Source organism: Epinephelus moara, chromosome 14, assembly GCF_006386435.1.
Source record: "Epinephelus moara isolate mb chromosome 14, YSFRI_EMoa_1.0, whole genome shotgun sequence".
Taxonomy (NCBI): Eukaryota; Metazoa; Chordata; class Actinopteri; order Perciformes; family Serranidae; genus Epinephelus; species Epinephelus moara.
The window spans coordinates 769,076-782,758 of record NC_065519.1 but is presented as its reverse complement, the minus strand read 5'-3'; the positions used below and the strand labels follow the sequence as shown (position 1 = coordinate 782,758).

Sequence of the window (13,683 nt, the reverse complement as noted above, 5' to 3'; positions counted from 1 at the left end):
CGGCTCGGGACCTTGACTTTTTTGCTTCTACACATACTGTATGCCCTTAATTTAGGCACTGACAGAATGTTTTCGATCCATTTCTCATCAACAGCTTTTTTTAAATAGAGTTGACACTACTGCGTAAGTTCCTCCTGTAAATATAAACCATGTCCACCTCCTCAGTGACTGAACAGAGCGGAGCTCATGGACATCTGTGTCATTTACTCCTGTTTGATTGGACAGTTACACAATCGCATTGTTTCACATATTTGTTGCACAGCTCCTGGTACCCAGCACACATCTCCCTGAGTCATATATATATAGATATTGGTATGGCTCTGTTCTGTATGGTGTCTGCAGGTTTAGGTTCTTTTAATATCCCTGCAGCATAATTTAATACAGGAGAGACACATGCATCACAGAGTTAAGTAAATGTAGAATGACCAGGATCCGTAAATACTCGTCGATAACTGATCCTAAATCAGCAGAATCAGCAGGGAGCCTGACTCCAACCTCGAAGGTCAAAAATTCATCAAGACAGAAACCTAAATATTTATATGAGCGAACATATTCAACAGGGGCTGAGCCAAAACTGAACTCCTCCCAACTTCTTTACACACCTTTATTTGTCATAACTGCTCATCTCCACCTGTAACACACACTAACACCACACTGACCATGTTCAACATCTTCTGTAGATCAGACTCACACGGTAAAATGATATAAATTTGCTTCCTTCATCTGTAAAGTTAAGTCATTTTCAAACAAATATTATTACACACTAAGTCATAGATCAAACACAAGTAAGACTTGCACAATAACTGCTGTAATGATATCTGACTGTTTCACATCCATCTTGTTGTTTTCGTGCAGCTGCATCAGTTTGTTGGATCTGAACCGTCGGAGTGACGGCGTTAAAGAATGTGACTGTTGGCCAATCAAGATATCAACGAGTGAATCTCATAAACTTGTCAGATAAGTCCTCGTACCAGTGAGGAAGTAAAAATAAATCAAATCAGCAGCTGTGCTTCTTCATCTCCTCCCTCCTCTGCTCTCTGCTGAAACATAGGTATTAATAATTCTTTTAAAAATCACATCACCAAGTTTTTTTTCCACAATGTCAAATTTATTAATCATTTCTGATTTGTTGAACAGCTGTGACTGCTTGTGTCAGCCGGGGATCAGTTTTCTAAAAACAGAATGTACAAGTCATCTGCATTTGATTAATGTTTGCTTAGTGTGAAATACATTATTACAAATATATAAAAAGATCAGTCTCTTAAATTGTAATGTCTCCAGTGACAATATTCTGCAAGCAGACCATGATGACAGCAACAAGAAAAGCTGTGAATTTGCAATGTGGTTAAGTTCAGTGAAAAATCCCTGCAAGACTGATCCCACACATCAACTTTTATCTGACACAATATTAAAGGATAGTTCTTTTTTATTTTATTTTTTTAAGAGGCCTCTCACCCAGTGTCAGCTGGGACAGGCTCCACCCCTCTGCAACCCTCAACAGGTTTACTGAAACCGGAGGTATGGATTGTTGTATTGGATCTAATCACATTATATAGATGTTGCATTCATTGTATTCACCTCCTGCTCATGAGAACAGAACTCAAGCATCTCTTAATAAGTAGTTCCCCTCCAGGGCCCCCTCCTTCCTTCCTCCAATCAGAGTCTTCCTCTCCTGCAGCTCCTGCACAGAGAACCTCCTCACTGCGTAGGAGCGTCCTCCGTGTGAAGCCACCAGTTTGTTGATCCCTGAGAGCAGATCTTTCACCTGCGGGTAGCTCAGAGCATTCTGGGACTTTGACACATTCAGCTCGTAGTAACGGCATCCACACTTCCTGATGAGATCCTGGAGGGTTGTGTGGGCCCCGGCCACGTAGTCGTCGATCCTCTGAGGCCTTTGCTGGTTACAGTCGAAGTGAACGAAGAGGATGATGGCGTGCTCTGCAAAATCTCGGCCGAAGACCTTCTGCAGGTGCGAAAGCATCTCACACTCGCCCTGGGTGAAGCGGCCCACTTGGAGCACCAGCAGGAAGACGTGGGGTCCAGGCAGGGACAAGGCCAGGCAGTCCTTCACCAGCTGCAGATTTTCCACCCCGTCCTCGTCCCACAGCTCGGGGGTGTCCACCAGGACGAGTCGCCTCCCTGCTGCAAACACCTCCCTCCTCTCACAGAAGGAGGTGGGCTGAGGGGGTCCATGACTGGACTCAGTAACTGAGTACTGATTACCTGCTCTCTGCAGGATGAGGTTCAGAGCAGAAGACTTCCCGCTGCCTGAGAGACCCAACAGGATGACGGACGTCTTCTTGGTGTCATCAGCTTAGGGCAGGAAAACAAAAGACAAGTGGCTGTTAGAGAGTATTAACAGAAAGATCACAGTACTGTAGATGATGAGTGACCACTGCTCATATTAATGTGTGACTGTAGCGCCCCCTGGTGGGAGAAACTGCTGCATCAGGGTCTGAAATGACACCAAACATTCACCAGCTGAGACAATGTTCACCTGAAGGCCCCGTCATCTTTCCTATGAAACAGCAACACACTCAGGGACCTGTTAGTTGTTCAGCCTCTTTCTGCTGTTCTGCATCTCGTTGTAGTTTTGTGTGTCTTTGTGATCACTTTGAGTCTCTCTGCAGTTGCTTTGCATCTTTGTAGTTGTTTGGTATCTATTTGTGGTCATTTTGAGTTGTTGTTTTTTATTTGCAGTACTGTCTGTGTCTCTTTGCAGTTGCTTTGAATCTATGTAATCATTTTGTGATTCTTAATAGTCATTTTGAGTCTCTTTGTGGGTTTTTTGTGTTCATTCTCTGTGTCTTTGCAGTTGTGTCGCATCTCTGTAGTCATCTTGTGTCTCCTTGTGGTCACTTTGAGTCTCTGCACCTGCTGTGTGTCTCTGTGTGACTGTTTTGCCCCTTTCCATTGTGGGTTTTTTTGTGTGTCTTTGCGGCTGTCTTGTGTCTCTTTGAGGTCATTCTGAGTCTCCGCCTGGTCAGTACATGTTATTATGAGGTGAAGACATTTTGCAGGTGAAGGAGGGAGGGGAGGCCTGACACTTTGGGCCCCTGGGCCCCCGGTGGGCCTGTTCAGTAATCTATCCATGGGCACATATATATATACAGATTTGTAAGAGAGAAAATTTGGGTTACAGGAAAAAGATAGGTCTTTTATTTATTTATCTTAACTCAGTCTGATTCAAGTCTCTATAAGCAACAGAAACATGAGTCTTACCATCACTGGGACTGATCTGGAGCTGCAGCATGGCTCTGTGGCTCGTCACAGCCTCCTCCAGACCCTCTCTCCTTTCCTCATATTGCTGCTTTTCAGATGCCTCCTTCTTTCTTTCTTCAGCATGTTTCGCCTTCAGCTCCTCCATCTCTCGGGCTCTTCTCTCCTCCTGCTGTTGCACCAGTAGTTTGAAGGCCTGCTCCTTCTCCTCCACCTCCTGCACCTTCTGTTTCAGCATCTTCATGGCTGAGTCCTCTGTGCTCCTCTTCTCCGCTTCAGTCAGCATGCTCTCTGTGTAGCCAGTCGCACCGTTTTCTGCCAGCATGGAGTCGACCATCTCCAGCAGAGCATGCAGTTCGTTTCTGGCTGCAGGTGATGTGACTCTGCAATATCTTCCATCGCATGTCTTTATCAGCTCCAACAGGGCGTCGTCCAGCCTGTCAGCAACCTTCCCGTCTTCCAGAGAGATGACTGCCAGGTATTTTACAGCCTCAGCTCCAAAGTGTGCCTGCAGGATCTCCACCATTCTTCTCTCCCTCTTTGTGTAATGTCCACCTTGGATCAGCAGCAGAAATGTACAGACTCCATCTTTGCAGGACTTAAAGCAGCCGTCCATCGCCTGGCTGATGCCCTCCTCTGTCATCTCCTGCTTTAAATCTGCATAATGCAAACTAACCAAGCGACCACCCACCGTCATGTCACAGACTTCATTTGATCCCAGAGAACTGAAGGTTAACCTGACATGTTTATCCTGCAGAGCCTTCAGAGCGAGCCACCCCTCCACTGCGGACACGACCACCATCGTCTGCCTCCCGTTAGTTAAGCCGTCTAGAAAAAAACAGAGATAACACATGTAATCATGTTGAGTGCACACAGCAAGTAATAATATGATGTTTTGCACAGTAACTATAAGAAGACGTTCCTGCAGCCCTACTCTGTCCATTACTTTCCAGGCCTTGCAGTATCGAACACTACACAAATGAAACTAGTAAATAATTGCACTGACTTTGTAAAACACAGATTAATGTATAAAGGAATGACTTACTGTGTGACATGGTTTCTGCAGGTGCACCCACAGGTCTGCTCTGAGATCCTTGTCAGCTTGAGATAACATCTGCAACTGGATCCTCTGGCTCTGAAACAAGCTGTATAAGAAGCTTCCTGATTACAACACGTCTCGTGGCACCTAAAGTTTTTGTTTTGTGGAGGAAGTGCATTCCACATTAAAACCTGGAATGAAGAAGCTACTTGTCCGGTGCATCTCCCTCATGCTTCAGGTCATGTGTGAGCTCCACTGAAGAACTCTGTTCCTTCCTTCACAAGCATTTCCTTACTCACACATAAGAAGCAGAACTTCTTACTGAGACCCCCATACACCTTATACTAAGATTCAGTAAGAAGTTTCCACAGTGATGGATGAAGGATCTGGAGGCCACAGAGGAGCAGAAGTTCAGATATCTGACCAGAAAATGACTCTGGTAGAAGTTAAAGTCACCTATTAATATATCAAGTATCTGATATCTGCTGTACTCAAGTATCAAAAGTAATTCATTATACTAAATGTACTTAAATATTGAAAGTAAAAGTACAAGTAAATGCTGGTAGTAAAATCACAACATGTACACCAGCCTTAAAAATGGAGCCTACATGACACTTAAAGAAAAACGTCTTTTTCACAACTTAAAGGATTTAAGGAAGAAAATCCAGTTTTTTATTCCCTTGCATTCCTTCATCCGTCCGTCTGTCTGTCCATACCTTCGACTCTCCTTCCTTATTTTGTAGTAAGTAACTCAGATGCAGCAGAGTAAATGTATACAGCTTCATTTGGGAAATGTGTTGAAGTAAAAGTATAGATTTTATGAGGGAGTGAAGAGGAGTAAAAGTAAAAGTTGACAGAAATATAAAAACCCAAGTGCAGTACAGATACTCCCAAAAAATACTTTAGTACTGTACGAAAGTATTGTTACTTTGTCACACTGCACAAATACACACACACACTAAGATAAAGTTATTTTAGTCACTGCATTCACTTTCTTTATTCCTTGAAGACTTCCATATGTGTAAACCATACTGACTTCAGGCTGAACCCCAAACCTAATGCTCACCTTTACAAAAAAACAAACAAACACATTTACTTTGGTGGTTTATGGGCCGACCTTCCCTCACACAGCAGGTGAGTCCCCATCATAAGACCATGTGTTCAGATTTCTGTCCCCACAAGTATGTACATTTTAGATATGCCAGAAGTTTGAAGTCAGATTTGAGGTGAACCTTTGTAAACTCCATATCAGTTGGCCTGAATCAGTTTCCTTTTACAACCTGGCTCTGTGAGGTGGCTGCCCTCTGCACAATAAATCCAGTCTGACAGGCTTCCTGGGATTGTTTGTTGTCTTCATTGATGCTGAATCAGCCTCGCTGCAGAGACTCAAACTAAACAGGAGCAGTAAGTCTTTGCTGTAAATCTGTCAGCCAACATCCTTGATTATGTTTTTTTTTCCCGATGGAAGCATTTGTCGCATATGATGTGTCCAAGGGCCGATGGTAATTTGAAAATCAAAAATGAATGGTGTCATTCATGAGGCATGTTTTCCTCAAAAACCGGCAGTAAAATAAATACAAAATACAGCCATGTAAATTTGTAAGCAACCTAAACCAAAATAAAAAACATAAGTCCCTCCCCAGTGCTTAAAAAATCATTTGACATGCCTTGTACTTTTTTCACTCCCCACCTTCCCCCTCGTACAGTAAGTAATGACAGTCCCTAACATTACAGTCCTGAATGTCCGCTGGAAAAAAAATAATTTAGTTCATGTACAAAAACAACACAGTGGTCAACGAAGAATGAATTGCAGCATGTGAAACATGTGGAGATACAACAACTTTCCAGTCTGACATCTGACAGAGACAGTTAAGTCACAGCGAATATTAGCAAGCTAATGTGGACACTAATTGTGCTTCTGGTTCTAAAAATGTACATACATAAGTCCTTCCCCAATAAACAACGAACAGTCCCTAACAGAAAATGAAAATAATTTTTCTAGATGGATCAGTTCCTTTTAAATATAGCCAATTGCATTGTTTCCTTTATTTTCTTATCACTTATAATGAAAATAACAAACAGAACAAAACAACAACAAATAAAAGATGAATTGATGATGACAGCACGTGTGTTTGAGGCAGCTCACAGCTCCAGTATGGAGGAGTTCCCCTTCATCCTCAGCAGCAGCTGATGTTACTGAGGGATTGCACCATCTCACCTCCCTCTGCTGCTGCTGCTGCCTGCAGCTGTCAAACGGCCCACAACAAGGCGGCACTACAGCGGGACATGGGGGAGTCCGTCTGACAGGACCGGATATATTCCTTATTGTTAATCATTTAATTCGGCCAACACAAAATGTAGAGCTATATATAAAAAATGTTGTATATATGATAATGATTAGTGGTGTATATTGTCACTATTTCCTTTAAAAGGTCAAGATAATATGGCGGACGCCCCTAAATTTGCGGTGGTTTGGTCCGTTGCTATGCTATCCTGTGTAGACACTCTCCAGGGTGATGAAGAAGATGTAGCTGCTCGGCCTGAAAACACAAACATTGTTCGGTTTTAAGACGTTAACTGTGTGAACCGTTACAGCAGGTACGATGGCCGGTATCAGGAGAGTTACCGGGAAGTTCTCGGGAATCAACCCCGCCGTCAGGTAACGTTTACACCGAGCAGTGTTGACACGAAACGCCTCGGCGAAGCTGTCGAGCTAATGTGGCTAACGTTAGCATGAGAGCCGCCGTCCGTTATTCTGTCGACGTTTGTAAAGCAGTTACCGTCAGTTAACGTTAACGGTTAACCGTTAGCAGTGATGCTAACGTTAGCTGTGTGTGTTAGGTGCTGTGTGTGTTAGGTGCTGTTAGTATGAGTTAGCTGGTGAAGCTAATGCTACATAGTGATGCTATAATAACACTCGCTGCCCGAATGTCCCCTCATCAGTCCCAAACATAAAGCTAAAGCTAACGTTTATTTATAGCGTATTTCGTGTCTGTGGGAAGTCCCATCTTCTTCTAAAGACACAAACAAAATGCTAAAGCTAATTAATTATTGTAATTAAGTGTCTAATCTGCCTCATCAGTATCATAATTGTAATATTTCATGTATTTATTGAGAGAGAAATTGTGTTGAAGTCTGTGGCATCCATGATGTCTTCCGTGTATCTAATAAGTGACAATAAATTATCTTAACTTTATTACTTTTCTCATGAATGTGAGGTTATTTATTAGGGTTGAGACGAATACTCAGATGAAACGAGTATTCGGTTCAGATAATGTACTCTCGAGTACGAGTATCACACCACTAACATGTAGGGATGCACAATATTTGATCTTTTGCCAATATCTAATAATCCGATGTTTAACAATTTATTTGGCTGGTAATCTATACAGATATTGATATATCCACTTTATTCCCACGTAATTCTAATGATCATCAAATCTCTTCTGTAGTGGAATTAACATCATATTATACATAATCTTATGGTGACGGCACACCAGCAGATGAAGACATGACATACTTTTCAGTGGTTAATATTCATTCAGTCTGCAAAATAAGAAAAAGCATGTTGACTATTGGCTGATATCAGCTGTTACCAATGACGTGCCGAATTGATTGTGCTTCCCTCGTAAAATGTGTCATTATCTGTACTTGTTATAAAGGACAGTCATCATTTTGGTCACTGTCTTTAATTTATTGGGATAAAAAAAAGATGTGAAGTTCAATTCTGAGGCTGTTCTGTACATTCTTCATAGATAATAAATATCACAACTACTATCAACCCGGTTGGATCCAAACGGAGAGCTGAGGCTAGCTCAGAGACTAGCGGAGGCTAACTGGCTGTGCTTCCCTCCGGTCATGCTGCGGAAAACGCGCCGCTAGCCGCTCCCAGCTAGCTCCGGTTTGTTATTCAGGTTAAAGTGGGAAGAAGCAGCGGGTCTGTGGGGCAGCTGAGTGAAGTGGAGCCTGAGGAGGAAACACCGGTTAGCCCCGGTTTCACTACAGGCAGATTCACTCGCTACAGGGGCGAGGAAATAAAACCTGAACAGCCAATCAGAGTGATCTCTCTCACCAACATGCTCCGCCACCGATTCAACATGCTCAATCAGCCGAAAAGCCGCCGACGCCGAAGTGCCGACGGTGCGTGACACACTGCAAAAACTAGGGCGACAGATGCTCACCGACGGCCCGACTTTGGTCGACAGCCGACCGTTGGTTTGGTGTGTCAGGGCCTTTAAAATAACAACCTCTGATTAGGCCCAACCCACTTTAGATTCAAGTCACACCCACTTCTGGCATAAACTCCGCCCACTCCGAGTACAGATAGAGATAATTTAGTTGTTTGAACAGATACAGACACAGAGATAATGGTGTACTCGCTCATCCCTGTTTTTATATATATTTAAAAAATATATATTTTTTAATCAAGTTTGACACAAAACAAAAACTAAAGACAATGTCCAACTTATTGTCTGTTTCCCAGGTGGTTTATTCATGGTTGCTGTGATTTACCGGTTTCAAGGTATACTGTCATATAAAAGTTGACACTTTGCTTATCTACCATATTGAAAAAAAATAAATGCAACTGGATGTTTTAGCTCTCCTTTATTTTAGATATTTTTAAAGGGGGAGATTTTTTACACAAACTTTCATTAACAAAATAGTTTCAAGTTTCAGTTATAGAAATAAAATGTTTGTTCAACCACAATAACCTGCTGTTTCCATTCCTTTAAGGCTCATTCTGACTGATCAGTTCTGTAATACTGTGAAACCTCGATATTCTCTGAGACGGTTATCGTTCCGGAAAAATCTGATATCGTTGCAGCCTCAGGTTTATTTTTATCAGACTGTCAGAAGTGGTTGAACTCTTTGAAAATGAACAAATAAGTTGGGCCTTGTGTTGAGTTTTCTTTTTACAGTTTTTCCCTCTTTGCTAAAACACATTCATTCATTCACAAGTTACATTTTCAGAGCAGTTCACTTCACACACCTAAACTGAAAGTCTGAAATATAACACACTTTGTTTTCAAAATGCTCTGATACTCACAAATCATTTACGTGGTGCAACAAATCAAATATTTCCATCAGTCAACACAACCTGTGGTCAAATGAAAATGTTCTTTCAATCAATCATTAAACAAGATATACAGAATACAGCTGTCTATGAACAGATTCAGCCCTGCAGTAGTTTGTGCTGTGTGTCTGTGCCATTTGTTGATTCGTTGCATAGTTACAGTTGGTGCTAAAAAAGGCAGCAAGCATATCACATCATGAACTGTTTCCTGTTCTCCTGAGAAAACAAACCCTGCTGCAGGCTGCTCCTGGACTTTGTGCACTTTTTGAGATACTCTGTTGAAATACGAATGGCTGCAGGATGATGTTTTCCTGTAGGCTGACTCTGAACTTAGCACCGCGCTGGTTCCCTCATCAAAAGCCAGTAAGATTTGTCCATTGCATTTTAAATTATTGCAGAAAATAAACTCTATGTCAAACAAACTAATACACACACACATGCACAAACAGGACCTGTACATGCATTAAATGGAGAGATGTCAGAGTGAGGTTGGGCTGCCTTGGACAGGTGCCCTGAGCTGCTGTTAATAACTAATAAAATGATGATGATATATGTTCTTTATTTTATTTTTCAGTTGCTGTCGTCTGCGTCAGGTTCAGTCTCTGCTCTGTGAGGGTGGTGCTGCCACTCCTGATGGCATCCTGTGCTCTCTGGGTATGTAAAGAATCTTTGACCTTTATTTCTTTATCTGGCCTGGTTAACTGCACGGCCAACTGTCAAAGCTAGAGGAAATAATTTCTCAGAACAGATGGTGAATAAAACAGTTTCTGTGGTCATTCCAAAACAGCCAGCAAATATTGTTATTATATTTTTATGTGTACTTTAGGAATTGACAGCAGATATAACGAGGGCTGCACTGAGTTGGCCAGATACCTGTTCTATGGACTGTACGGGAGAAATCAGCTGAACGTGGAACATGTCCTGGAGGAGTTCCCTGAGGAAATGCTGGATGGTGACTGCTTCAAGTGTTCACTGTGATTTTACTCATGTGTTTGTGCCTGCTTTAGTTTCCATCTACTCTGACACATTGTCTGTTTTCCAGATGTAATCCTGCTGATCAAGGCGGAGTGTGTTCACCTGTACTGCAACCCACTGAACTACAGTTACCTGTTGCCCTACGTGTCCCACTGGAGGAACCTGCATCTCTACTGCATGACAGAGACAGAGGTTAGAAAGCTCTCTTCGTCCCCTACAGGCCGATCATTCCTGTTAATTACAGTTCCTGTATGCCCCAGTTAGGAGAAGGAACTGTGTCAGGAGAATGTGGGCATGTGAAGTTTTAACCTCTGCAGGTCACTGTGAAGGTTTTTCAGGCAGCAGCTTGTTAGAAAAGAAGTCAGTTTTAATGTTACACCTTGTCTAAAGGAGCTGCACAGTGAAAGCAGCACATTCACTTTGATAAATGACAGAGAGCCTCATGCAGCAACATTATCTGAAAATTTCTCTTAATTTTCTGTTAAGAAAAAATAAGAGAAGTCCACTTGAGATGCACAGTCCCAGTATTTCTGGGCTGTGAAAATGAGATGTTTTTGTCTTATCTTGGTCAGAGAGCTCTCAACCTTTCGAAAAAAAATCTTTTGCCTAAGAGAAGTGCAAAAATAAGAAAACACTGGTGAATCCCAGAAATCACTGCGCACTAACAAAATAAGCACAAATTGTGGATACAAACAAAAATAGGAGAACATTTGTCCGAATATCGCTTCCTGCATGAGGCCCATTGTGTCCTAGTTTTTACCACTGTACCTTCAGTCTGTGCACAGGTGACCTCTTCACGTAATGATTGCTGTTGGTGAAAACTGTAAATCTGACCCTTTGCAGCAGTGTGTGTAATTGTGGTTGTTATTCCAGATATTGAGCTCTTTTCTAAGTTTTCTACCTCTGTGATTGTCTCACCTCACACACAGTATGAAGACGAAGAAGCAGCAGAGGAATTCAAAATCTCCAGTTTTGTCACAATGGTGCAGGACTGCTATCGTATCGGAGTACCTTACAGCTCCCAGGGTACAGTCCACCTTCACTCACCACACATACGTTAAAGACATAATGAGAAGTGTTCACACATTAACTCCATCATATTACATCTCAGTAAACTGGAAAACTATGAGGTTTCACCTGCTTGACAGCATGTACTTATTTTAAAATATCTAAATACAGCAACAACACAGGTGATTTAATTTGCTCTGCTGTTACTTTCAGGACACGTCCAGAGGTTTGATATGTTCATGGTGGAGAAGTGGCCCCTAATTCAGGCATTCGCCCTGGAAGGCATCGGTGGAGGAAGCTTTTTTACCATGAAATACAAGGTACCTTCAAAACAAACACACAGTAAGCTCTGTAGTGTGGGGAAATTAAAAGATATCTCACACTTTCTGTTTCTGCCTGTTTAATATGTTCCTGTTGTTTCCAGCTCATGGACATGAGTGAGAAGCTGTGGCAGGTTTACAACAGACTGGACCCAGTGTCCCTGGACACTCTCCTCACAGAGGTAACGATGAGCTGCTTATTTTCATCAGCTGTCCAGAATGTCCAGAAATCTGTTGACCAAATCACAATGTTATATTTCCAGCAACTTCTGGGTAGAAAATCCTCACGTCCTGTACATAAACTCAGATGGTGTTGCCTCAGTCAGGTAGATTTTGGCCACCTAAAAAGGGCCCATCGAAAAACATCAATATCAGTGTAAGTGTACGATGTATTCAGAATATTGTCATCGCTTTACCGTTCTGTCAGGCAGCCTTTTCCGGTGGGGAATTACAGCCGTTATGTCATTTTATTCAGCAGAACACTGAGTTGCTGGTTTACTGCTGCCTCGATCAGTTGAGGTAAAGCGGAGCAAATATTCAAATATAGCGAACCCATACGTTGATATTGATTATTTTTAGGTGGGTGAAATCCATTTTACCGTGGCTCCATCCACAGCAGCACATCGTTTAGCTTCTGTGACGGTACATTTGGTTTATCAAAGATCATAACAAAGCAACAAAGTACATAAAATAATCACAGCAGAAACGTCAGATGGATCAGACCACCTTGTTTAACTATATATTTTTAAATGTTACAGTTACGGCTGAAAATGACAACAGAAATAACCATGTTTGCCAATTTTACATATCCCTGCCACTGTAATCAGCTGCCAGTTTTCTACCCAGAAGTGACTGTTGTCAGCGCAGTGTCACGGTGATTCAGTCTGTTGTAGTTGAATAATGATCAATAATTTGTTTAGGAAATTAGGGAATTCTGTCTAGCTAGTTGATGAATCAGTCAGTTGAATAATTTTTAAATAGTTTTGATTATTAACTGTTTTAGTCAGTTATAAGTGACATTAATATTTTCAGGCTGATCAGTAGTTGTATTTAGTTTGTGAAGGAGTGAATGTGACCGTTCGGTGTGTCTAACCTCGATGCTGTTTGCTGTATTTTAGGACTTAGTGAACTTTGAGAAACAGTGGAGTGGCTTCTTCTCCAGCATGGACCTGGAGAGCCACCTGTCCATCCTGGAGCTGTCTGAAGCACAGGCAGGAGAGGTACGCTTTAATACCACATAGCAAAGGTGTAGTGACTATAAGGAGATCAAGTCAGTGTCTGCTTAGTGTGTTCAAAAGGCATTGCTCAATGTCTGGTCTCCACAGACAGCTGAGTGTTTTTGTGTCTGTATAAAGTGTGTTCTCATCAATCCACAGGCGTTCCGTACGTATTACTCTCATGGACTGATCTCAAGCAACATCACAGATAAAAGGTATTCTTCATATTCATCAATGTCCAAATACTGAAATGATGTTGATCTGTAGAGGCCGTGTCCACCAAAGCATTTGTTCTGAGGCCAGTGTGTTTTTTAACACTTTGGTAGCGCCAATTATTTACGCTGTGCTAGAGTCACTGGCAGCAGGATGAGGACTGTGCGTGAATTCTGCGTTTCTGGTTTGGCTTTCTTTTTTTTTTCTGAGCCCCAAGAGCTGGAAAATGTTCAACTTTGGGTAAAAACGCGGTGCTCATCGTTGTCACTTCAGCCGTGTTGTCACAGAGGAGGAGGGACGAATACCACAAAGACAAACTGTCACATCTGACATGTACAAGTGCTGAACAGCAACACTGGAGGAGAAATCTGTAAATATACTGTATATATTATGTTTCCTCTGTTGAACCCACACAGACCGGTGGGTCCGTCCTCTCTCTCTGCATGCTTCAGCCTTCCCCTCATCCAAAGCAGGTACTTTACCTTGTGCCGCCATGTTCACCTCTGCGGATATTCTGTATCATGGCAACCAGATGTAACTTAAGTGTCCTGTTGAAAAAACTCTGCACCTCATACGCTCTCAAACGCTACCAGCTGGGTGTTTCTTGAGGAGCGCATG

General features: G+C 42.2%; 2 protein-coding genes across 2 annotated transcripts in view; one reads left to right on the top strand and one right to left on the bottom strand.

Annotated features, from left to right (window-relative positions):
- Window positions 1–599: 599 nt before the first annotated feature.
- On the bottom strand, window positions 600–4,399 carry LOC126401066 (GTPase IMAP family member 8-like). Its single transcript, XM_050062147.1, has 3 exons — window positions 4,265–4,399; window positions 3,223–4,047; window positions 600–2,313 (listed from the first exon to the last, which is right to left on the bottom strand). Exons 1-3 carry the CDS (start codon window positions 4,272–4,274, stop codon window positions 1,601–1,603), a joined length of 1,548 nt encoding a protein of 515 aa, XP_049918104.1. The 5' UTR covers window positions 4,275–4,399; the 3' UTR covers window positions 600–1,600.
- A 2,233-nt stretch (window positions 4,400–6,632) lies between these two features.
- Window positions 6,633–13,683, top strand: part of dnaaf9 (dynein axonemal assembly factor 9) — a 36,870-nt gene continuing 29,819 nt past the window's right edge. The window contains exons 1-9 of the mRNA XM_050062107.1: window positions 6,633–6,917; window positions 9,907–9,986; window positions 10,159–10,284; window positions 10,375–10,499; window positions 11,237–11,333; window positions 11,529–11,635; window positions 11,740–11,817; window positions 12,754–12,855; window positions 13,012–13,067. Coding sequence (XP_049918064.1) covers window positions 6,862–6,917; window positions 9,907–9,986; window positions 10,159–10,284; window positions 10,375–10,499; window positions 11,237–11,333; window positions 11,529–11,635; window positions 11,740–11,817; window positions 12,754–12,855; window positions 13,012–13,067 — 827 coding nt within the window. The 5' untranslated portion in view covers window positions 6,633–6,861. The remainder of the gene's footprint in view (window positions 6,918–9,906; window positions 9,987–10,158; window positions 10,285–10,374; window positions 10,500–11,236; window positions 11,334–11,528; window positions 11,636–11,739; window positions 11,818–12,753; window positions 12,856–13,011; window positions 13,068–13,683) is intronic.